The sequence below is a fragment of the Diadema antillarum genome, unplaced genomic scaffold, assembly GCF_040938485.1.
Source record: "Diadema antillarum isolate AM-2024a unplaced genomic scaffold, OU_Dant_1.0 seq00001101_RagTag, whole genome shotgun sequence".
In the NCBI taxonomy this organism is placed as follows: domain Eukaryota; kingdom Metazoa; phylum Echinodermata; class Echinoidea; order Diadematoida; family Diadematidae; genus Diadema; species Diadema antillarum.
In genome coordinates this window covers 132,631-160,013 of record NW_027271918.1, presented here as the reverse complement: position 1 = coordinate 160,013, position 27,383 = coordinate 132,631, and the positions used below count along the sequence as shown (strand labels likewise).

At 39.3% G+C, this 27,383-nt stretch overlaps 1 protein-coding gene across 1 annotated transcript in view; it reads left to right on the top strand.

Annotated features, from left to right (window-relative positions):
* Positions 1–8,939: 8,939 nt before the first annotated feature.
* Positions 8,940–27,383, top strand: part of LOC139743662 (dickkopf-related protein 2-like) — a 36,976-nt gene continuing 18,532 nt past the window's right edge. The window contains exon 1 of the mRNA XM_071654124.1: positions 8,940–9,056. Coding sequence (XP_071510225.1) covers positions 8,979–9,056 — 78 coding nt within the window. The 5' untranslated portion in view covers positions 8,940–8,978. The remainder of the gene's footprint in view (positions 9,057–27,383) is intronic.

Genomic DNA, 27,383 nt, shown 5'->3' with positions numbered 1-27,383 from the left:
TGCAGCGAGTTAGCAACCTCTTACCCAGGGGGTACAACAATACTAGGGGAGAATACAACGCACAACACAATCACAGGAGGACCCTTTGGTCAACATAACGAAAAAAAGGGGACGCAGAAACGAGGAGGTATTTTATCCAGTCCGAAAGTTTTGGAGTTTTAAAGGATCTCGACCGTGAAAAGAAATATAAATGAATAGTTTGCTGTGAAAATACGCCGAGAAGGAATTGTGAAACGCACGGAATGTGAAGTGGTTTGAGAAGTCGAAATAATGTCCGTTGAAATAGTACATTGGCAGTGAAAAAAGGAGAAAGTCCCAAAATAATCGTAATGGTACCCAGAGTGGTTAGGACGATGGTGTGTGTATAATGTTTGTGTGTGTGTGTTTGCGTTCCCCTCTTGTATATTGCCGGTATACTACTTCCATGCGGACATTACTTTTCGCCATATATTCATATATGTGATGAACACGTTATTCAACACTATACCATTGGTTGTGTTTCGCCATATATTCATATATGTGATGAACACGTTATTCAACACTATACCATATGTTGTGTAAAACACTACAAGCTGCGAACATTCTTATCCTCTCGCAAGCAACACTCACACGCAAAATTGAGAAATTATTTTTAGATGAATTGCATCCCCCAAATAAAAAACAAAACAAAACAACAAAAACAACAACAACAACAACACCAGAACATGTAATAGCCTATGTTTCATAAACGCAGTTAACAAAATGAGACAAAGGAAAGAGAAGGAAAGATATTATTGAGCACAACAAAGCACGTTGTAAGAAAGATACAACTAGGATATCCGCGGAAGTCTGCACCATTGGTCTATGTTTGTGACTTATTGCAGCCTGCGTGACACAATGGTTCCTGGATTGTCATGTATGTTTTGTGCACAAAATGTTAACATTTTCATACATCATTCTCAAAAGACGTTACTCGTTTCAAAACTCTCATGAAGATCACATCAAGATGTCATCACCAAGTATTTTTATTACGCGTTCACTATATCACATGCGATTTGTCTCGTCATGCTATGAAAAAAAATATGAGGAAGAAACATAATTTAACAAAACTCTGCTCACGCACTCTCTACGCAGTTGTGACGTTACTGGTCAATGGAGGCTATTTTAGATATCTTACTGGAATTGTTTTTGTTTGTTTATTTCATTTCCATCTGAGAAAATGGCTGGATAGCCCATATTCAGCTGCAATAGCTGGTCTTCCATCGGGTCCAGTTGGATGTAAGGCGGGACCACTTTACAGGGTTAAACAACCTGTAAGAATGGTAACACAGTGTAAGAATTGTAATGATTCTAAGGCTTTTATGATATTTACCCCCAATCGATTTCACGTAGGCCTAACTGAACATTCTTATCTTTTTTTTTAATGTGTATTGAAAATTTTGAATCTGTATAGTTTTGTAAAATATTAACATCTTCATTATGTGCTAGGGAGTGGCACATGAAGGCTCACATGGCTCCGGGTGAAAGTCAAGAGTATTACTTTTTATGAGCCTTTGACCACGTGTAACTCCGTTACATCTTAAATATGTATGTTCATACATTGCAATTGTATGGCAAAATAACTGATGATAATAATGATCTAATGTTTCTCTAATGTAAATACCCTCTTGTCACTGCACATTATATGCAAATCAATATTTCAATCATTAGCATTATCAAAACCAAAGACATGTTCCTCAGAATAACTTCTCGGGTTTTAAAGAGTATAGGACCTATAAATCCACACCTTAACATTGAAGTTGACTTTGAGAAAAAAAAAGTGAAATATGGCAGGTTTTATCAGAACAAATATAGGATTTGAATGAGGAGGCCAAGGAATTTACAGTTTATTGTGTTTCCAGTAAATATTTACATTGGTCGAAACACCATGAACAATTTTGTGGCGGTGATGATGTCATCGCCTCTCAGCTCTCTCATTGGTTCGAGCAAAAGAAAATCAGGATCACTGAAATGACATTTTGATCGATAATCTAGCATTTTTAATCCTTTTATATCCTGAAAGTTATCATTGCTATGTATAATCTTAACACACACACACACAGACAGACAGACAGACACACACACGCACACAAATGATGCACAGAATACGTTTTTGTTTGTTTGTTTGTTTGTTTGTTTTTAGGTTCCCGAATAATTATGGCAAAAATAAGCCTATGCATGTGTTGGTCAGTCTGAAAGGTATTGACATCAGCACTTGTGAATGTTTGCTTATTATGACACTGTTTCGTGAAAAACGTGTTATAATAATAAAAAATGGTTATATTACTGTGGCGCAATTTTGATAAAACACCCTCAGTGGAAATGGCCACTAACTGTCGATCACCAGGTCCCTCGTTCGAGTCCCTGTATGGGTGTGCCCTACAGGCAAGACACTGTATTCGGATTGCTTATTGGTCCCTTGGATGGGACTCAAAGAGGAATTCCAGTCCAGTTGTAAGTTAGTCTGATAAGAAAGAATGACATTTTACGAGTACAACAGTGAAAATTTGATCAAAATCATATAGAAATTAGGGAAGTTATAAGATTGTGAAGTTTCACTTACTTCTGCAGAACAGTTCTCGTATAGTTCATATGAATATGCAAATGAGTGAGCTGATGATGTCATCACCTCACAATTTTCCATTGATCGTGTACAACAAATTACACAAATTCAATGTTTCTGTTATCGAAATGAGGAGCATGATGTTATTCCTTGTTGAATAACTTCATAATAGTGATCAGTTAGATACAAAATCAGGATTTGAGACTGGCGCGTAACTGCCTTTGAATAAAGAACTGGAAATTTCGAAGAAAAAAAAATCAGGCAACTATATGAAAAGTTGTGAGGGGATGACATCATTACTTCACTATTTGCATATTCATATTCACAGTTCAAGAACTGTTTCCTGAAAGATAAGTGAAACTTCAAAATGTCATAACTTCCTTATATTTCATCCGATTTCGATCAAATTTTCATTGTTGTGCTATTAAAGTTTTACTCCTTTTCAGACTAACTTTCAACTGAACTGGAAGTCCCTTTTAATGGCGTCGGCCCTGGGCTTGCTTGCTTACAAGAAATCATTTGTTTCTTTGCGGTCACATTAACCAAACTTCTACACTGTCTGAAGGAACTCGTTGTGGCATTGAACTTTGAGTCCCATCAGCCCAAACCAAGTCTATTCTGTACGCCAATATAAATCGGATCCCGACGTGACTATAGAGCTCAATAAAAGCAAGGAAATGCTATTCAGAAATCAAATGCAGCTCCGCCTCACCATTTTGTGTCATTCAAGGGCTTTTGTTCTCATTCTTGCGTGCTTTACTCGGGTGGCTCTTTGTAATAGGCCTACCAATGGTCCTGTTTGGAACGGTCGGTTATACCTGAGGGACCTAACAATGTATCTACGAGTTCATTGAGGAATGTGCGCCTATCTTAACCCCCGCATTGTCTGTTTTTCTCTTCCCTTTCTTCCTGCTCCGTAGTCCCTCTAAAAGAGAAGTGCAATGTTCCTCGGCCGCTTCAAAGGCTGTCCAAAGAATAGCAATTGTATACAGACAAAACAAACTCCTTGCCGCCTCCATTGAGAAAAAAGAGACACCAAACGGTCGGGACATTTCGTTTATTTTTCCGAGGTCAATAGGGCAAAAATGGATCTGAGGCTGAAAGAACAACAAATCGTTACAGAAGAGTCTCACACAATCAAGCAGAAAAAGAAGAAGAAGGAGAAGAAGAACTGCAGAGAATAATCAAAAAGAAAGAAGCGGGTCGTGTCTTCACAATTAGAACTATTTCAAAAAAAGATTTTCCGGTTCAACAAGGTTAAAACATCAGACTAAAATACTGGCGGTACATCCAACGCAGTGAATAGAGGGGCGGGACTGTCAAGTATAGTACGTATATGACTATACAAGAATGACCCGGGAAGAAACAGAAATTGTCCTCACTGAACGTCGAACTATAAATGTTGCTGCCTCTTTACAGAGCCTTTGTTTTTCTTTTAAACGGTCTTGAACATCGTGATTTCAAAAGTATATAGGTCATTCTGCAATGCGAGGAAATTTTTACCGAGATCCCTAACATTTCACATAACTTTGCCAATGGTCTTCTAGTGTAGATTCTACATTACTAACTATATTTTCAAAGCGTACGGATGTACGCTGACTTAAAGCCCAGGGCCACCAAGGTGTACAACTTTGTCTAAGATTTTCCTATCACATGTTATATCAAAGTTGTTGTTCGTTGTAAAAGTAGAATTCATAAGAACATTCTGGCAAGAATAAAAATTTTATTGCGATAATAGAGAACGATAAAGATTTTATGTCAGTTGTGATCATTCAAGATAAAGATGTATGGACGCTTGCGTCTGTTCAGTCCACGCAGTCTTTATCTTCAATTCTTATCTACAGCGTCCATACAGTCTTTATCTTCAATTAAGCTTACTATGTGAATTCTCTCGTCAAATTTGTTTGTAGTTTATACGAAATACTTCTCTCCACAGATTTGGCTGCATGTGGACCTTAGGAATTGACTATCAATTCTCTCAAGAACATGGGCAAGAATTGTACTATGGTATACAAAGTCACCTCTTGAGCAGAGCTACAAAAAGAGAAAGAAATTAAATAATCATTCATTCTTTGGTCATGCAAAGAGAAGAGATTATCGAGCAGCCTCACAGTCATGTGATGCGTAATTATCGATGATTTACCAATATTCAAAAATGATTTCACCACAATTTTGTAGTTTGATTATGTCCAATATTTCTCCCAAATTTATCCATCTGAGGCCTCCATATCATTCGTTACATAAAAATGAATATATCAATATGTTTTCAATTACAAAAAAAATGTCAGTTTTAAGAACCATATTACCATAAAATCCTGAATATTCTTGATATTCTTTACTATCTTTACTGTTTCAAGTGACAACGATATTCTTTTTGAGATCGAAGGCTGTTCTTCACGTCCCTTACTCTGTGATGAAACTTGCTGAAAAGGTGAAAACTGAGACAAAGGGAACAGACAAAAATGAAATAACAACCAGCTGGTACTGGTGGTTAATTTTACAAAAATCAAGATAAAAAAAAAACCACAAAAATAAATGTCAAAGCGCTCTTCTTTGCTCTAATAGTGATGTGGCGAATTTTAACTTAATTTTGCAAATATTTCGTTAAGTCAAAATATACCATGCCAGAATGAGAAGCTCCTTGCTACGATATAAGTAGATGCCCGTTAAATGGACGTGAAATAAGAAAAACAGAACGACAAATCGCTTGATAGCAACGAACATTTCTGACACACAGGCTAATGCCTACAGATACACGGTCAATGACCTACTTAGAGTTTGAGAGTCGAACCTTCATTTTGACCTCATCACTGACCTTGTTGCTCTTTGCACTTTGAGCCCGTAAATAATGCCGATTCTTAGGTGGGGCATCAATCTATGCTACAGACTTCTGAAGCTTTAAAGTAATCTATTCTAAAATCTTTTAGGCAGGTCCAACATTTCTTATTCGACCCTTGAATAAAGCAAGCTCATTTCAAAATCACATAAAAAAAATAACTTCAAGATATTTAACCCATGCTTTATCCACGCGTTTCGCAAGAAGAAAGTGGTACCTAAATTTCCAATAACTTCTTGTCAAAGGGATACTTTGTTTTGTTCATTAGTTGTAGTCGGCCTGTATAATAACAATATTTTTCCGTCAAGGAAATGTTGCGGTAGAGTTCTGCACAGCGTTTCTGCAGGGTTTGTCACTTATCACATCTTATGGTTACTTCTCGGTACTTTTCTCATGCTCAATTACTATAATAGGTTGACTTGTAGTGAAACAGGAATAGAACAGAACGATGCAATTTGATCAAAATCGAATTAAGGTATGTCGAATATGGTCGGGGTCATCCCATGAGACCGACACCTACGAGTCACACGGCTCACAAGTTTGACATTGAATAAAGGTCCATGAGTCGTATACAACTCACGAGTCATACAGCTCATGAGTTCGACACTAGGCAAATAAGGCCTATGAGTGCCGACACTAGGCAAGCAAGGCCCACGAGTTCGACACTAAAGCAAAAAGGCCCACGAGTTTGGCATTAGGTAAAAACGACCCAAGAGTTCGACATTACATCATGGGGCTTAATGTGTCTTGCCCTGTTTGCTTAGTGTCGAACTCGTGGGGCTTATTTGCTCAGTGTCGAACTCATGGGCTGTATGACTCGTGGGCTGTATATAATTCGTGGGCGTCGAACTCGTGACGTGTATGTACCCATGTGGTCTTACTTATCCAAGGTAGCCTCTTACGTGTACGCACTATTCTTCCGGTGGGGCCCTGCCATTACCATTGCCCCAGCATTGCCAGGAACCCTTGGTCGAGACCCTTGCCTTCGTCAAGTGGGACATGCGTTATGGTAAGAACATCTCGTCCAAGGAAGTCAGCACTTCGTGGGCCTCGAACTCGGGCCCTCTGTTTCAAAGCCAAAACTCTTTTTCATTTTAACACAGTGCCCCAATTGTGATTTGTATGAAGCGGTTTTGAAGCTGGACTGGACACAATTTTACAGGCTTCCTTCAGTTTTGATACTAACAGTCTCGAGAGACTGGCTGATCTGGGGCCCCGTTTCAGAAAACTTGTTATCACTAACAAGTTACGATAGTTGTTATAAGCTACTGAAATCCTTGCATCTGATAAGCTGAGAGCAAATTTGTCATAGAAATGTGTCAGTTGTTATGGATAACAACTTTTATGAAACGGAAACCTGGTCAAAAGAGATAGAAACGTTTCAAGCAGGGTTTTCTTTCATGAATATTGCGACTGATTGATAAATTGCCCTTCTTCGACTTTGATACACAGCGATTATTCACAGTTTGTTTGTTTTCTTATAATGGCCATGTTGAAAATCATGGGCATACATGCAAATATGAATTTGAGTATCCCATACATACAAATTTGAATTTGAGCGTATTTTTTATTGAATATTAGCAACCTATAGGAGATGACAAAAGTTTGACATCGTGTGTGTGAACGTAATAACCAACCAGAACATGTCTGGGTCTGATCATGCAAGCATGATTATACAAGATAAGAATTTTATGTACGAAAAGTACGAAAACTGGTAACATTTTCTGCGGCTAAGATATGAAATGTTGCGTGGTGACGTGTTTATACCAAAAGGGTGATGTTCTTTGTGTGTGTGTGTGTGTGTGTGTGTGTGTGAGCGCGCGCGCGTGTGTTTCCAGTAAATTCAAGCAACTCCGTTAACTCAGTCTGGTAAAAAGTTTAGTAGTCAGTGAGGTTGGTCGTAGTGAGGATGTTAACCCGAAAATGAAAGAAGGTTCATCATTCCGAAAGTTTGGAAATCCGAAAACGAAATAAGGTTGGTAGAGCACCCTTTTCTTCTTCTTTTTTTCAGTTTCTGATTACCGAACTTTCGAAATAACGAACCATATTTCATTTTCGGACTAGCGAGCCTTCAGAATAACGGCACACATGCACGGATAAATTTTCTCATTTACGAACATCTAGACATATGGAATTTGTGTGTTTGTGGTATAACGGACCTTCGGAATAACGAATCTTATCTATTTTTTCGAATTAACGAAAATTTGGAAAAACGAATATCACCCTCACGGGTGATGTTATCATGGCGAACAAGGATCTAATAGAGAACCATGGGATCGTAGAGGAACATTGATTTTGTTCGTCAATGTTTCATCGCATGATATCAGTGTCTTTCAGGGAATGTTACATTGGATCCCATGTTGCAACGCATAAAAATTATTGTCAGTGTCATGACAGCATGCCACATACCTCTGGAATGCGAACAATCCTGCCCGAGAGATTAACCGTAATTGTCGTACCCGGGCCATGCTAAACATAGCGTAAAGATTAGTGTTTAAGCCTCTGATGGGTTTACAATTTCATACAGTGATGATGACAATAAAACAGACTTCTGATTATGAATCACTTGTTCGCTCATATCACGTTTCTTGGTTTCCTGCTCAAATATTTACGTAGTATCATAAAACCAACATACATCTCAGTTTGCCTTATGACTTAAGCAATTCCGAAAGGAGATTCTTTTTTTCTTTTTTATGCGGGGTACGACGAGGAATGTGTGCATCGAACTTCGGTGAGGCGAGAGCGCGAGAGAAGCACACGGAGGGTAGTGATGAGCCGACAAGAAGAGTGTCATCGTTTCGTTCATTCATCATCGAATAGCGTAAAAGAATTCGTCGATAAAACTCCCAAGCGAGCAGCGAATCGGAACGCTTCTTTTCAGCGCTGAACTTCCGGATTGTTGAGAGCGAGGACTGTGAGTGGTCAGAAGCGAGTGCGATGCGTGCGTGCGCTTGGCATTAGCATACACGAAGTAACCGGGGTTGGCAGACGATCCTGACTGGCTATGCGCTCGCCCTTTCATGAAGTACTCATGAGTGCGCGCCTCACGTTGAGGGAAAAATATCAACATTGAAAGTAGCAGCAACTTGGAAGCGAGTCGTATCATATGAACAGGAAACCCTACTCGCCTTAGATCAAAGGTTGGCGAAAGTTAGAAAGCAAGTTGACTTGTTCACGAAGGACGCTCCTCAACTCTGCAGAACCTCTTTCCATCAAATATAAATCTGGAGAATCCTACGTACCTCTCGTTTGGAATTTCACGGGCGATATCGAACGTTGTCAGCTTGTTGGTGGGACTGCCTCGCCAGAGAGATCCCGGTGTTTGCATACCTCCACACCGGTGGCGGCCCCTTTGATTTTTAAAGGCTTAGCATTTCAGTGCGGCTACCAACGACTCCGAAAGTAAGGAATTCGAATTAACTGTTCAACATGGCCACCCTTTTGCCGATTTCGAAATATCTGGTGTCTGTCCTTTTGTGTGTAGTGCTCTTTTCGGTACCGAGTCAGGGAATATACATCCGAGATAGAAGCAGCAGGCAAAGAGGCGATCGAACCGAAAGGATGAGGGACCGAGAACCTGCTTCCAATGAAGGAACGTCCCTTGAAGAACGGAGAAGAGATCCCTTTACAAGAACACTGGTAAGGCCATCACCAAGCTGCTTTGATAGCATCTGTGATTTCAGGAATTTTGCTCTGTATTTTAAGTTTTATCACGTTAACACCATTATTCAGCTGAAAGGCACTGTGTTGGTGTGATGTGTAGGTGAGCTTCCCTATTGTCTTTGGTGTCAAGGAATTAAGAATTTCAAAAGACATGATCTTTTTGTAATGATGGTGAAAGGTACCTGATAATATAGATTACTAGTAGTGAAAACTGAAGGGGAACCATGCTTCGTATCCCTCCCACAAGTCACTCGTTGCGTCCAATGATGTATACTTTGTAGCTTAGGAAAGTGTGAGATTTAGCCTCTTACGACATTGCCGATGTACCTAGTGCTAGTGTATTGACTTCGAGAACAGCATACCTGTATATATTAGATATCTTGCAGTTGCAGAGAATTTTGAATGTGCAGATTCGCTTTTGAAATTATTTAATCTCATCTCTATCACCTGCTCTCAATGGAGAAATTTGTGCGGTTCTGATTATTACAAGGCTTGTGTGAATATAACAACAACCCTGCTCCTCAGTCGTGAAAGTAATCTCATTATTTTCTTGAGATTCCGACAGATTTTCTTTGTGTACTTTGAGATTTCAGCTTTGCTGAGCAACCTCTGAATGCCCCCGTCGCACATTCCTTCACGTACCATCGAAAGGGCTTTTCTCATGTTTGATGATGAATTCAAATGATCCGCAGCAAATCCCCATCTTTAAGACGACGTTGTGTGCGATTGTTTTCTTGAGAAAGTGATCTTCATAAGTCGTTGGCATTATCGAGTGAATGAGGACTTTGAAAGAGGAAAAAAATAGGGCTGCGAACACCAATTTGACTGACCACTGGTGACACCTTTAGCATGGAGGTAGAAAGAAATCCTACCTCCATGACAGAACCAAGGAGAAAACTCTTTGCTTCTGCGCGAGTTAGGTGAAATCAAGACGTCGCGTACCTGGTTTACACCACTGATAATGTTTTTGACTGATTTTCGTAGACTTCTAGACAGTTTTACACGTTGGAATGCAGACCTGTAGATTTCGCCGTAGGGTTTGCGCTGTTGTTTTTGTGCTCATGGGACGAAATCGTGTTATAAACATGCTGTTATGCGCATATCCCCGTCTCTCTCGTGTACGCAATCAGAATGTGTTTGCAAATGTTAAAGGCTGGTTTCCACGAACTTGGTAGCTATAGAGCGTTACATTATATTTATGTGTCTTTCAAGCAATAACGTAGTCGCACGGACAGAGCACATGGGAGCAAAAATGATTAATCACAGGATACCTACAGTGTGAGAAAGGGGGGGGGGGGGCACGCGTGGTTCCTTGATTGTCAGTTCTTAGTGCATATTTATTGTATGTAGCATATACTAGGATGTAGGAAAACATTTAAACATCTGATGTTACTTGACAATTTACGGAGAGTCCTGTTTGCTCGTTAATGATGAAGATGATTTCCAAAATCAAGCTTCTTTTTGTAAAAAACTTTTTGTAAAAAAAAAAAAATATATATATCCAGAGAGCCGCAGTAAAAGAAGAAGAAAGACAGAAAATCGAAAGGAGATATCTGATAACAACGACCTTATATACTTTCGAATGATTCTATATAGCTCTGTAGAATTTCTTTGCGTATACAGTTTACAAGCCGAATCGTTGCACTCGATTCGTGTAAATTTGAATTCGGCATGCAGCATGGTTGAGATCAACGACTTGTCACCTCAGGATATTCCAAAGATATGTTAGACTAGATATTTGTATTACTTTCAGACGAAGAGCTGAAACCGCCGGTGAGCACGAAGAATAGGGTGCGGTTAGCTGCTAGGTGCTGCATACCCCTGTCAAGGTCGACGATTTCTTACGAACCTGGCCTTAAATTACTTGAAGACAGGATGACGAATTAACGTCGCACTTCGCTTTGATTTTGGTGCATTTTGCTGACGGCCAGAAAAGAGCCATCAATCAGGAACGATGTGTAAAGAAAGCCTGGAAACCTGTAATGTGACATGCTATTGTGGGGTGGGGTTGTTCACAAAAGATCGTGCTGAAGAGACAAGAAGAAGAAGGAAACTGTTGTGTTGTCTGAAACATGCGTGCTGGAACTGCTTTTTTTTCACACCATGAGTCTCTTCCCACATGCATGTAACATACTGTCCACGTTGGACGTACTGTAGTTCACTCACGTTGTACTCTGGCTTCGGTGGGTGCTTCACACTTGAACTTGTGGTGTAGGCCTATATAGTAAGACATTGAAGCAAATTATAACTCGAGGGTAAAACATCGTGCGGTAGTCAAGTAGATAAACCAAGGACATATCCGAGATATTATCGAGAAAATGTTACTTTGTGACCATAGAGTAGGCTTTTATGCTAATGCAATCCTTTGGTTATTGCCATTTATGTTTATTTTTTATTTAGTTTGTCTAATGTAGTTTTGACAAGTGAGAATGTAGCGATGAGTGAACATTGCACCTCCTTTACGCTGTTAGCACCATGTGTTCGTACACAGAGGGATGGTATAGTACTGGTAGAGATAAGAATTGGGCTTTTAACTTTTTGCGAGATACCAAGAAAACACTTATGAAATAGTACAGAGCATACCATTTTAAGAGGAATTCAAAGTTTATTTGATGAAAATCGAGTTTGGAATGACTGAAACATCCAAACACAGAGTAAAACAAAGCTACCTCCATGATCGTAATAAAATATGGGTCCCACACTTTATTAGAATCGTTCTGTTTTCGATATCTCAGCCATTTCAAAACCAATTTTCATCAAATAAACGTTGAATTCCTCATGGAATTACATGCTCTTTCATATGTCATAAGAGGTTTCTCATTATCTCGCCAAAAATGTTAGAAACCTGAAATTAGGTCTCAACCAAAACTATACGATCCCTTTAACACTATTTTAGTTAAATTTAGTCAAAGTTTTTGTTTTCCATCCAACAAAAGGAAAAGTATAATACAAAGCATACATGTCACAAATCGTATTGTTTCAACAATTTGCATACAAAGTGAATGATGCGATATATTACTATATGTACTGTATGTACAATTGAGTTGAATAATAAGAGAAACAATATTACTATGCTAGGTTGACAGGAAAGTTAATGTGATGATAGAAAGGAGTGATCCACTGTAAAACGTAGATCGTTCAAAAGTATACATAATATCTAAATAACACATCCAAAATCTATGTACAACTGAGGTATAACTGTTGCATGATATGCAGGTAATAGAAAAAAGAATAAGAATAAGATAACGATGTTACGGCCAAGACAGTATATGCATTGTGTACCAGGAAGATATGGTGACAAAAGCAATGCACACACACACACACACACACACACACACAATCACAATCAATTTTCCACACACGTATAAAAACATGTATGCACATATTACACATACATCGCGATATAGTACCAAGAAGAGCGTAAAGAACACAATGACATTACAGCCGATATATAGAACGAGAAGAAAGGAGGAGCAGAGAAGAAAGAAAAAAGAAAAAAAAAAAGCTGTGTATGATAGAACACGCCACTCCTTTGTCATGATAAGGTGAAAGCACGAGTGATATATTACAAAAGTGATCTAAGTATCTATTGTCGCATGCAAACAGCTAAGCATTTTTTTAGTATATATTTAAATGTTATATGTACCTATGGGACATTCTTCAAGGCGCTTATCTAAGCTTTTCAAAAGTTTGGGTCCAGTATAAGCAAATATATTTTGTTTCTACGAGGTAGACACTGACATGCATCTTTTTTTTTTTTGGTAGTAAATTACTCCATCGTTGGATACCACTCATCAGTGCAAGCCATCAGATCTTAATCAGTGAAAAAAGAAAATCGATATATAATTATATTGACGTGGAGAGTTTTTCGTAAAGGGCTTGCCTTGCTATCGTTTATTTAAGAGACCCTGAGCTGGCAAATAATTCTTTCACAGAAGTACAACAAATAGGAAAGTTTGGGATGTAAACAGCGTTATTTGTCCTACATCGTGGGAGATTGGGCAAAGAATGCTTGAAATGCAGTGGCCGATATGCCCGCACAGTCAAAAGATGCAATCGCCTGATGTTCTGCTCGGTTTTAAATATCTTCGAACAAAAATCATGTTCTTCCCAAAGTGCAATGGAGGAGGTAATACCGAACCAAGGATTTATTTTTTCCACTTCGGGGGCAAGGTGACTGCATTACTGCAAATCCAAGAATGAATGGCATTTTGACATAGGTCAGAAACGCAGTGCGTGTAATTCTAGGTACTGTCTTGCTAGAGGGTTGAGCTTGGCAAGTGATGATGTGATATTTGTAAGATATCGCAAACCAGTGACTCTCTGGCTTTGCAAAAATGAGGAGAAAATCCTCGATCACCGATTGATGTCACCCGTAAGTTCACTGACGAGATGCGTTAATACCGGTAGTCGGGTCAACTCGATATCTGAACTCATATTCATGCGTTGCAGTATACCGGGTATACCAGCTTAAGACCCTATTAGTAGTGCGCTCGGTGATGCATGATCCGTTTTCAGACGAGATATACATTATACCTCTCTCAGCTGGGAGATTCTCTTTTCATTAATTCAAAAAAAAAGTTAGATGTTCACGGACCGGCAATTGATACATTCAGTTTATATAAATGAGTTTGCACTGACACTTTCGATTGTATTACAAGAGTAATTGACGTCTTTAAATCACCATTTATCTGCTTTTAGTGTCGCTTTTCATTTGTCATTCTCAGCAGATATGTATATAGAGACTATTTTTTGTTGTTGTTGAAAGCCAGTCACGTCGACATCGTAAGACAAATGGATCGTCACCACTGACACCGAATGAGATCATCTCTTCAAAACTGTTAATCCCCTGTAATTGTGCTGTCCGACAGTCTCGGCTACAGAATTTCTACCCATTCATCTTTAGTAAGCGTACGGGATTCTATTAGCCGGCTAAAATAATATGGACCATGTTTTCAACAAATTACAGGAATGTAGAATGTTATATCAGAGAAAACAAGTAACTATTTTCATTTTTCTTGTTCTGTAATTATCTTGATTGTGTGTGTGTGTGTTTATTGGGAGGGGGAGGGGGATTTATGGTATAATCTTGTTTGTTAAGACAACCAAACCAGTCTTGTGTTCCTGTCATTGTGCCATGCTCGTTGCCATTCTGATACATTAATATCCGTCGTGCAATATCGTGTTCTTAAAGTCATCAGATTTGATTACGTAACGAATCTGCATCCCTGGGCAATGAAGAGCGCATTTCAGGCCTGCAATGTTATCCCAGTTGTGGAAAAGATCATGCCATTTCCTTTCTTTTTTCACATATCTGTTCTCTCATATTGTCATAGCTCCATCGAACCACCGTATAGTCTACGACCATGTATTTATGACAGCCACATGACTGTTATGAGTTCAATCAACTAAGACGCAAATTCTTCATAACAACAGATAAAATACGATAAAAATGCTATACCACCGCGCCAATTCATTTTGCCACGATTATTTTTTTTTTCCTTTTCCCCAGGGTAGAAAAAGAAAAAGGAGAGAGATATCTGATCTTGAATTTTGCGGTGTTTTGAATGATGTGATGGTGATCAGTTCAGGGTGTCTGTGAACAGCCTGTGAGGCCAGACTACTCATTCATGGCAAAAAAAAATCTTGATCAAATTGACACGCGCCAAATGGGAGATTAATTATGATTGGCACTTCCGGACTAGTCATGACGTCACGACAGAAAGAGAGAGAGAGAGAGAGGAGGGATAGGGGAAGAGAAGAAGAAAAAAATGGAGAGAGGAGCAGAAAGAGGCAGAGAGTGAGTTAGCCGTGAGTCTAATGAGAGGGAAGTGAAAATATGGATTGTTGACTTGGAAAACAAAGCGCACTGTATGAGGAGTATCCCGGGGAAAAGGTTTGAAGGAATACACATGGTCCTCCCAGAGGTCTGTGTGAGGTGTTCAACCTTTTTCCCTACCCACGCACACACACACACACACACACACACACACACACCCTTTAGCGATTTATAAGGCAGTGCATATATAAACGCATGCCTTGAGAGAAGACGTGTAGTTTGACATATCATGAATGATGATCAGAAATGAAGCAGAAAGAACGAAATTTTGAAGTCTGTCTGGAAATTAGATGAAAGACGCCGCTTAAATTCCTCCGCCGTAGTATGGCTGCCGTGAATATTTCATCATGCTATGAAATTTATCAAATTGAATATTCTGTAAATTGTTTACTGAATATGACTTTAATTGGAATCGGACGTGCGCAATACTAAGTGTATTATGGTCATGAATTATAAACCTTGATGACATAATTTGATAATAGTGACGATCCTTACCATGTACTTGTTATGGCGCCACTATTCATTGGAATTGATGCGACACTTACGTGGCATCAGATATACGTCTTTCTTTTTATTTTTGTGCAGTCGATATAAAGTAAATGGTTTCATATTAAAGTGAGCACTATGCAGATATTTCCTTGTAGGGTTTGCTACCATATTCACGGGTGAATTGCTATATCATATCTGCACCTTTCTCCTGGAATGAGATTCAATGACGAATATTTTTGTAGTCAGGTGTCCAAGCATGACCTCTCATTAATCACCCTCCGCAGAAACCTTGGCACTCTTTAGACCGTATAAACCCCTTTCCTCTGAGTACAAGTAGAAAATACAGTATGCGCTGAAATACTATTTCCGTGAAAACGTGCCATGACGCTTTGCCCATACGAACAAATGTTGTACATCTGTTGTCGGGCAGGGAGTCACTTTTCTTCGGCTTAATCCACCCTTAACTCTGCCGGTTCCACTGCAACTTTGCTGTATTATATTCTAAGGAATCGGTTCTGAGAGGATGACCATAACCATGGAACGCTCTTATGACCAGACTGAGATGTATATATACTGCCTTGTTTGCACACACAAAAAAAAACTCACAAAAAGACATACCATCCAGTAAAGGCATAATTTACTATTTGCAGATGAAACAAAACAACCCAGCATTAGTGCTTCAAAATAGTTCTAAAATGTGAGTTAGCGATAGAAACAACCAATGTCAAAATTTGAACCAGTATAATCGATGTTAAGTATTGATAAATATACAAAATGTGAACAGTAGTTATGATAAAAGTGTTTCCAAACTAAACCGTCTTCAGTTCTGGTAAAATTATAATATCTCCTTATATTTTAGGCTTCATTGCAACATTTTTATGTTGTCACTTTAATATGCATCAAAAGTGAGATCTTGAACATTCTTTTTTTTAATCACTGCTGCCAAAGGTAAACAGGACCTAAAGGCGTTACGAAGCAAGAATGCATCTTTCAAACAATGATTTTCAGTGTTCCACATTCGAATTACATAATTACATGATTACAATCTCGAGAAGACGCAACTGTTGTACCTATAACAAGAAAAATAAAAGTCAGGCAAAGGAGATGTGAAGTTCCAGAAATAGAATAGCCAATTATTTTCACTTTGCTTTTCAAGGTGATTCGTAGTTTTAGATAAGTATTTTTTTTAAATATCGGATTAACCGCGTCACGAGAGCTTGACATGGGGTGGGTTTTTGTAGTTTTTCTTTGTCTGCTCTTTTGTTTATTTTTTGTTAGTTTTTTGCTGTTATTGTTGGTGGTTTGGGGGTGGGGGTAGGCCTCTAGTTTGGCCAATATTCTTCCAGTCAGCGCTTTCTCACTTGCCAAACTTTTATGAACGGCAACATGTGTACGCGTTCTATATTTATCGTTGCAGTGTACCTGTCATATTTGTATCCGGTTTTCCAAGTAATGAACTTCTTTTATCAGCTCTCTCGATTCGCTCCTTCCGCAGCATTTATTCCATGGAAATCATTAGTAAACACAACAGGCGACTAAAAGTGGAGCGTCGAAAATGTAGCATTTACGAATATCCGTCCAGTTTCTTTACACCGTAAGGAGTCGCATGTAGCCTGCATAGGAGGCACTGTCTGCTCGTAATACTAAGTAACTTCTCTAATCAGGCACTGCCATGCATGTAGATCTATATCATTCTAGTTGTATAGCTTGGCATAACATACACAATGTATACTCAATGTAGAAACTTCTAACGGCTTTCACGAGTTGGTAGCATTAACACTCTCAAAGCCTTCTGTTTATGTACGCCTGTTCCAAGTTCTACCAAAATACAGAATTTAAACGCGCTTCGGTATAGGGCATCCTTTGCCTATTTGGTAGGAGGAGTCTCGTCAAGCTACCGGGTGCACCAAACACCTGTGCAGTGCACGTGCCTGATCGATAGCAGTCGTCCCCATGCTGTCTTGAGCCTACCTCATTACTGAACAGATAAGATACCTTACGGTGTGCAATCCTCAAATCGATTGACATTCTCTGTGATAGATAAAAGATAACCCATGGTACCCTTGGCTGATATAAGATTTCACTTTCTTCCCCCCAAAAAAGTGTTTACTGCATGGTATGTTTGTTTAGGGGTGTTTGTTTTTTTCGTTGTTAAATATTATTATATTAATTAGGGAAGGTCACTTTGTACCCTCTAGGTGTCACGAATATTACAGGAAGTTTAAAACAGCCCGATTGACCGACGTGCAGATGAATGCTCCCGTGGTTAACTTTTGGTCTATTTCCAACCCTCACTCTAATACCCATCGGAAATCCAGAATTAACCGATGCATACCAATACCGTTAGAAATAGTCTACCCAGGCTACACATTTGTCCGCTAGTCTTCGTCCAAGCCCTCGAGCGTTGTTGATTGGTTTGTATAAATAAACATCAAGTCTGCTGTGTTGAAAGGTGCCGTCGAAAATAATAGTCGAGGAAAAATATTGCGGGAATAAGTCCCATTTTTGGACGGATGTGATGATAACCTTAAACTTAAACTCAGGAGGAAAGCGAAGAACGAAAGGAAATGGCTTTGAGTCTGCTTTAGGTTTACATTTAATGATAAAAGTGAGCCTCGCTAGATAATCATAATACGGCTGCCTGCCAATGGGGTTGTGGTCATTCAAATCGAGTCACCCAAAGGTTTCCCCGTAGAAAAGGTGTGTGCAGCTCGATTCACAACTGGTCATCATTTCTATGATTGAATAAAGGGAGTGGTCATCAGAACTTCTTTCCTTTTAGTAAGCGTAATTAGCGATAATGTTGGAAACAACGAAATATCTGTGGGAAGGTTGTGATGTATTTTGCAAACATCCAGTCTCAAGTTTGCGGAATGCCGTGTGACGTCAGAAACCGAGTGACACTGACAGTTGTGGGCGGGGCAATTTCATGGCCACACCCACTTCTCGAGGCAGTTGTGTTTCATTCATGCTCGACTGCAGATTGTCTAGACCTCGTGAGCATGTGACCTCATCATCACTGTTCTTCGGCGTCATACGAATGAATGAATACATAATTTTGCTTTCTTTTTCTTTTATTTCTATTTGTCTTGAGGCTGAAGGCTCACCATACCTTTAGGCCCTACTCAGTTATTCCTTTATATTTCTTACCACGTTCAAGTCCATTTTACGCACCAACATTTGGTAAGATTTTTTAATGCAATTTTATTGTTTATTTTTGACAGTTTTGTTTTCTTTGTTTCTGCTTTTCGACATTTACTTAAAAGACCGTGTGCATGAGTTCAGTGCCAGCTCTCATATTTCTTTATTTTCTGCAGAATGCGTATGGAAGATGTTCGGGAAGGGCGATTGTAAAAGTCATCGTAAATATGCATGTGTGAATATGCGTGAAGCACTACTCCAACCTTCATTTGATTTAATTTCATGAAAAGAGAATAAATGATCAAATTCGCTAGTGGACTCTGGTACAACGTGGTGCTTTAAATGATAACTATCTAAGGTACGCATTTTACCTTTTTACCGAGGAGAGTGAAGTACATAAGGTTTCATTAATGCCTCTGGAAAGAAAGTGAGTTTAACGCAAAAGTGTGCAAAAAGTAGCGATCTTTAATGTTAATTCCCTTACGAATTTGTCCGATTTCGCGTTCTAAATTTCGCTGATGTTTTGCTTCGATCGAAGAGGTGGAAAAGAGTATCCCGTCCCGTACTCTCCTGCTTTTGATTCTACTGCTTTAATTCAAAAAAAATTCCTTTTTCGTCAGCTACTCCAGATATTGGGGGTCAGCGGCAAGGAAAATAATGTTCTGAGTGTATACCAAGCCCTTGTCTGCGATTTTTTGAAAGAACACATTCCCGCGCTGCAGTTTCTTTTGTTCGGAAGACAAAATAATGCAGTAAGGCAAGAAATATCAACTGATGTGTTCGGCTGCTGTCCAAGAGACATCATGTTCTAAGTGATATCTGCAGAGAATCAGTGGTTCGGGGTAGCTTGAAATTACGCTGCACCGCTTTCCTTTCAAGATGATTCATCAGTGTTTTCGAGTGTTATTCTCTTCAGGGCACCTGTTGCCATTATAGGATGGTACTGGAGGACCACAATATGTTGTTTATTATCAGGGATGTTCCAGTAGTACAATGAGCTAAGAGGAAGATGGCTAACATCTATACTTCTTACAATGTGACATGGTCATTGAAAAGACCTTCAGTTGAATAACTCATCAGTGCCCAATTCCCAAATACGCAATTAGCAGGTAGGCAGGATTCTTCTCCGAATGAAGAGTTTCGTCGGAATTCAGTGCGGGAAATAGGATAATCCGCTCCAAGCCATGTTCCGTTTGTACTTTGTCGGAGAGAAAAGAATGGTGAGGGGTGTGCTTGACAAGGTCCAGATAGTTTTGTGGGTATGCTCGGGTATCGAACAGAGATCTGTTGACATGGTTGATAATTGCAGGCATGATGTGAATTCTTCTGACTTTACATTTCTTCGCCATTCTCTCTTTTCCCCCTTTTTTGTAGCTTTTTTCTTATTGTTATCTTTTGCGTCACGTGCACGGTATGAAGTTCATTTGAAAAGAAGAGTGCGCATTGACGGCGTTACAGCATTCACGATGATACTCAACCCTGGCTAATACAGTGTATATCGTTTGCATTTGCTTGCATTGCATTGCTTTTTGAGCGTTACCAGTGAACACAGATTAAAAAAAATATGATAGAAAAAGATCAAACGTCATTTCGCCCATAGTTGGTATATAGACTAATGTCATGAACTAACGCCTTCTCATTCTTCGCGACTCCGTGTATTCCCATTTGCTTTTGTGCCCTTTCTTCCTCTTTTTTTTTCTTCAAGTCCATCATATCTCTTTCCCCTTTTAAGATTTGTTGGGAGCAAACGCATAATCAACCGCGATCCCCGTTGTATTTCCGCTGCACAAGTTGTTGGTGGATTGACTGGCGTGACCATCGTCTGAGTCGTGAAGACTTTCCTGTCAAGCGACGAAACGATGAAAACCTTAAGATGAAAAAAATCAGCATGAGGACAATTTCATCATGACCATGAACTTCATTTTTTTTAATGCTGGTGGTGGTGGTCCACAGTCATGTACGCATGGAACTCTTTGAAACTGTCGAATACCGACTTGAATTTACAGCTGGGTACCTGCTCGACAATCATCTGTTGTGAGTTAGGCTGTGACGTCAAGGTGACGTTCTCAAACACCTCAACTTCTTCTAAGATGGGACAGAAACGGGGATTCCGAAATCGTAATATTACTCTCAATTTGACTCACTCTCTCTCCCTCTCTTTCTGTGTGTGTGTGTTTTTTTTTTCTACTGACGTATACGAATAGTCCTGTAAAATTCCCTCCTTCCAATAGTGTTTTGCATGCTTATTGCTATTTTGTTATATTATCTGTTGTTGTTGTTGGTTGTTGTTGTTGTTTTTTTGCGTAAGATCGATAAATATCACGTGTAAGCCATATTTACCGGAGTTACAATTCGTTTGTGTTTGGAGAACAAAGTGATGAGATTCGTGTGTATTCATGAAGAGTTTAAATGCAATATCCGACGATAAATTTGTCATCTTGCGATATTTGAGCCTGAAAAACAGCCGAAAAATAAAGAAAATAGTTAAAATGTATACATGATGGTTTTGATGATATAATGTAACGAGTGCAATATCATTGAAAATATATATTTTTTTCTCTTCGACGTTGGCGTTTATCTATTTTTGCATTCAAACTCTTCGTACTTGTTCATTCGTCAGCCTTAGTATTTTTCACAAGATATCACATAAAAAGAACTTGCCCAAAGTAGTTCGTGATGTCAACTCTTCGATGCAAAGTGGCTGGCATATATTATATCTAGCAGTATAATATAGCAGCAGAATAACTCTGAAGCCACTGATCATTGCATTTGACGCTAATTACTCGATTTAATCTGCCGCTCTTTTCACGAACTGTCAGGAATAGATTTCCAGTAACTTATAATTCAGTAAGTTTTCTTTAGCGCATAAAGAAATATTAATCATGTGTGCATAAGAACACTCATCAGACGAACTTTGAGAGCGCCGTAGGTCGATAGTGGAATAAATGATGCCAATATTAAAGACCGCCGAATTTTCGATGTATTTTTAGGGTTGATGTATTATCATTCTGTCCTCCATCTATTGTGAACGAACCATGCATGTAGTCCATTATCATCCTTCCCTCTTCTTCGTTTCTGCCTTTCTTTGTTGATTAAACGTACCTTTTTGGACGAAGAACCAGCGCAGAAAGAAATGAAAGGGAGGAGAAAAGGGCATTATGCTGAATCCATAAAAGTTCAAATAAGTTGCCGCGTACATCGAATGAGTATTTTGTGCTCAGGGCAGTTGAGAGGTAAAGAACTTGACGATCCCTTTGCCCGCCACTACACTGGTCTTGTAATGCGTTTGAATCGTACATCCACATGTATTATTGTGGTGTACACAGAGGGAAAATATTAAGTAAACTCTGTCCAACTCCACAGGGGCTGCTCATATTGCATTCTAGGATTTTCGGTATTTTCATAAGGCTATTCTGCGAGGCATAAATTTCTCCCAAAGGAGCCAGGTTTGGAGGGGGGGGGGGGGGGTAGAGCCGTGCTATGGAAAGCGAGATGTAGCAGTGGCGATTTTCCATCCATTGCGTTTGAACGGCAGAGCGGAATGTTAAAGAGATCTTCATAAGATGTCAGGTGTGCTGGGAGCGATCGTTCTTGAAGACCGCAACTACCCTACTCCCAATGTAATTTTTGAGGGAGCAGTTGCAGACCCCCCCCCCCCCCCCCCAAAAAAAAAAAAATGAGTGCAAGATCCTTTTTTTTCACGCATGATTAATGTTTTCTGACTCAGTGCGCTTGCACAAAGCTATCCATTATGGTTAAGATATAGTGCTATTGTTTTCTTAACTAAAACTTTTTACGTCGTTGCCAAAGTACAACGATAAACCCATCAAATTCAAATTATAAAGTTATGGCTCAATTCGCGATATGTAACCGTACACCAGTAGTTTGGTTATCTTTGTGGTTCGACGTGCACCGCTGAGCGAATTAATTCAATGGTAACTTTGACGGCATAATTTCTTAGCGATGGCTTAGCGAGTGATCAGGAAAAGCTCACGGCATTCCCGCAAATCGGCAGGACATAATGCGTAGCACGCAGAGTTGGCCTAATCGAGGGCAGGTGCTCCTCGCACCGTCCCGGGGCGCAGCCCGTGGCCCAACGTAAAGCATTTACCCCCAGCCAGTAATATATTAGGGGTCACGAACTGCCATCCATGCTTGCCGTCTTTTGGTCTTTCAGTAAAGTTATCCGGAAATGGCCCTTTGCTCCTTGGCGTTTTCGTTCCAGAACTTGCTCATAATTCCTTTTTTGAACGTCTAGACTCTATAGATTCTTAATTATTCACTTCAATTAGTCTCTCATGTTCATTTAGTTTTGTTTCATAATCGGAAAGAATGCTACTCAATTTCATTTCCCACAAGCTGGTCAGCGTGAAATTCATTCTCGCGACTTATTCCCGTAACTATGAAAGTTCTTTTGCCCTGAAGTGTTCGAGTATAAAAATGCGTGTTGAGCATCACGTTGCAATTCTCAAATTGATCTTAGCATTGAAAAGACAAGCCGACAAACCGCAGGTAATTTCCAATAGCAGATAATTAGGGGATCGCTATGGGACCACCGACTGGCCTTGAGCGAACAAGCAAAAAATTGATATGATAAGTTTTTTATGAACATCACTGTCGATGGGGTCGAAACTATGGGTTATGTTTTTGTAAATTTAGTCTCGGGTTACCAGCCGTTTAGAATAAACCTGCCCACTATGCCATTGATTATAATCATTTTACATTTTGAAAAACTAAGCAAACAAACATTCATAGTCGCGTCAATACGTCACGCTGTCTTGTTAGCATGCCCTCATGTGGTAACAATCTTTACAAAGATCGGGGACTTTCTTCAGAACCCCCCCCCCCCAATTTTAAAGGATTCCAATCGCTCTTCCCATTTCATGGTATGAAGGTGATTAAAGGAAACATTGCATTGTTTTCCAGATACAGTGCACTGCCTTTGTAATGGACGCGGTTATAACGAAATTCTCGTCACAACGAAGTAAACATTCAGGTCCCCTAATTATCATTATATCTGTATACCGTACAGTTCGGCTATGATAAAATATCATTGTGATATAATGAGAGAAAACTGCCGGTCATCAGGGCTTCGTTATAACGGAAGTCACCTGTATACCGTGTTATATCCGTCCTTATATACCAGCGTGCGTTTATCACGATTTCAAAATGAAGTCGTTTAAAGTTTTCATCTTGACAAATTTAATCACTCAGAGTTAGCGTGATCTTGTCTCTGCCTGTCTGCCTCTCCTCGTCTTTCTTCCTCTTTAAATGTGTGTGGGATGTACTTGTTCTGCATTTTTACTGCTTATGTCAAAAATCTTCTAGTCTGTCCCTACAAGATCTGTATAATTAATTTTTCAGGCACTGTAAAACTTATTGACATGTTGTCATGTCCTCGAACATTTCTTTTATAAACCAGGACAGCAGAAAACAACTAGACCTTTTTTTTTTTACTTGTTGTTCAGGGCCAATTGCTGAAAAACATGTTGCAATATTTCATCAGGTCCAAGGTTATATTAAGAGGGACGATACCTAACCCCGCCATGTTCAACGGATATAGCATACATCGATAATGGCGCGTCAATAATTTCCCTTTAAAGAGCAGCCATGACTTTTTTTTTGTATTTGTTCAGACTTATCAAGTTGGCAACGAAGCGATTCCGATCAGATTTGGTCGAAAATGATAATCTCTAATTTGGTTTATCAGCGTCAGTCTGTTTGATAATATTCTGACCCCTTATATAGAGCCGCCATCAATGCATCAACTTAAGATCAGAATACTTTTTTTCGCACATAATTTACGTATTTATACTGGCAAGAGGAACTGTATTTTCGTCATTGGGTGCAAAGAATGTGTGTTCACAACAAATAATAAACCTGCCTGGCTTCATGTACGTATAAGAGTGTTGGTACATAAATTCTAATTAGACTATAGTTATACGTTCCTCTTAGAAATTATCTGCTACACAGGGTAGATTCAGAAGTAACGAAGTATACCGTATATAGAAAGCTGAGGTTAAAAGATGATAGAACGTCATGACAGATTTCACATAATCACATCAATGATTTCACATCAGTACGTGTACCACTTTCAGTAAGCACCGCGGCTGACCGGGGTCAATCGTTTTCTATACTCGCGCGGCCTGGGCGTCGTACCTGAATGAGCGGCCATGGGCAGTCTAGTCGTTGAGAACGATTTATTTGCAAAATGGGATTTATTTGCAAAATGGGATGGATTTGAAAATTGTCTCCTCTTTCTCAACAGACTATAGTACGACTCATGTACGAGTTATAATGTTAGAATATTCGTGCAGTGTCGTTTCGAAGAACCCGCAGAAAATCGTGATATTCTGGCAAACAGTATGTACGCAATTTTTTCATTATATTTTGCTCCGATCCGTCATGTCAGCGTGATACTGTGTCAGTGTTATTTTGGATATTCCTTTGAGGGGATATCTTTCTATTCCACTTTTCCGGAATTGATCCTCACGATTGATGGTTTGAGGCATACCACAATCTGTATTGCTTTTGTCATCTATGATAGGCTCAGCCACTTTGATTTACCCGCGCTTTCACAATGTCAAATCAGGTTTGTTCTCAATAATGCATAGTATACGAATGAGGAGACATCTACGCTCCCGAGTGGAATAATTAGGAACGTTTAATGTGTAGACATTTTACGGTCAGCAAAATCATTTACCCTGTTAATTTGTTGAGCCTCATTTATCACTTCCAAATAGACTTGGATACTTATATCTCAAAATATTAACTGCTTCGAAAGGAAATACCGGCTCTATTTATGTCAGAACTGAACTGGAACATATAATTGATTTCCCATGCACGGGTGCACCTAAAGTTGTTTTAGTCAGATATGAAAAAGAAAAGCCCAACAACGACCCGGCAGAGATAAACCATGAGAGTAGGACAAGGAATGGCTGTCCGCCTGTCAGTAACTTCAGGAAATCATTCATTTTTATGGCTGCACTTTATTTGTGATGATTCAAAATGCGACCTTCACAGCGACACAGAGCAAAATCTGTCGTTGAGGGGCCCATAAATACATTACCGTTTATGACCGTAAAATGGTAATTTCAGGTTCAGTGCTAGATGTTACACAGTCAAATGCTGATTTCCAGTGACATCTAAGCTAGGAATGTGTCCGGGTAACGAGATCTTTTTCAATGACTCGGTAACGAGAAAAGAAATATGCCAAGAACAGTTTTGGTATATGTCGGGATAACGGGACCCATTTTATGAAGGAATGCCGTTTGATATCTGACCACTATTGAGGGTGAAATATACACTTTTGGGTTAATAATCTCGAGAATAAATCACTTGAGAAATATGATAGTCGCTGTGAGACACCGAACGGGGTCCCTGGCCGATCTCGTAGCGAAACTCGATCCTGGTTTCAAAGCGCGTGGTTGTGCTCACTGTGGAAGCGAATGGCTCCCTTAGTCCCACGTGTGAATTTTTCTCGTGAGGCATGTGGCCTTTTGCTGCGAAATTCTCAGAGAAAACATGCAAACTATTTGGTCAGTAGGTATGTGTGGGTCTTTTTCTTACTCCGCCCTGCAGTGGTTCACGTTATGAAAGGAGCGCACGTATGCACATGTAGAACTGTGGAGGAAAATTGAACGAGTATTGACTAACCAGTAAAGCGGAATTATTTTCGACTCTCCCTTTCAATGTATTTAAAAATCTTACTTATATTCACTGAATTACCTTTAATTGAATCTGTCCAAGTACTCTCAAATGATAATTTAGCCTACCCTTAAAAACCCAAGCAATTTAAGTGAAACAAAGGCACATCTCAATGAAATACATGGACAATCAAACAACATTTCACACAATTATGTGCAACCTATATTAGCACCTCGTGTGATGTCACAGTCATCTACAATAGTGACGTCACGTGTATTATGTTCTTATTTTCCACATTTGATATTGATATATGGCACTCTTGATTTATGTCATTGATTATGCACAATGATACACACACAAACATACACACACACACACACGCATGTATATATATATATATATATATATATCCGTTGGATATATATCCGTCGGGAATATAGTTTGTTGAGGATTGATGAATAGTGCTCAATGCTGTAAAGCAGAGCATATTAGGCGTACCTGTGTTTTGGTGCCTTGTCTGCTACCGGCGGTTTCTCAGCGAGAATATATATATATATATATATATATATATATATATATATAATATTATATTATATTTAGGGGATAATCATATTTGTTTTCTCGCTGGCTCTCAGCACTCCTGTAAGAGGACAAGTTTGTGTTGTTGGACACAACTTTTTGTGAGCGAAGATGTATTGTAGGTTCATTGTAGTCCCATTTTTTTTTCGCGGGATTTGGGTAATGTAAGAGCTTGTGAGGTTGGCAAAATATTCCTTGATGTTTCTGAGAAATGCACTGGTATATCTAGTTACACCCGCCAGATAGGTTAAAAAAGTGTTGTTGGGATTCTTGTATCTGACAGCATTTATTGTATCATTGCAACATATAACATTAAAAAAATAGAATGTTACTTGGCAGGCGAAATCAACTTCACATAAAAATCACTCTGCAAAGCTTTACGACTATATGTGTAGTCTTGGATAAAAAGTAAACGATAACGATTGTGACCAAGTACCTCCTTGCTATGACGTAGGTTTCTCAACAGAACATTTCACTCCTTCGGAAAGGCTAAGCTTTTTTTATACGAAAGTGACGTGGGTGGTATCGAAAATCTGAAAGGGATCTGAGTAAAGGACACAATTTGTTTGTCCCCTCTTAGTAAACTTTGAACTTAATCAGTCCTGTAA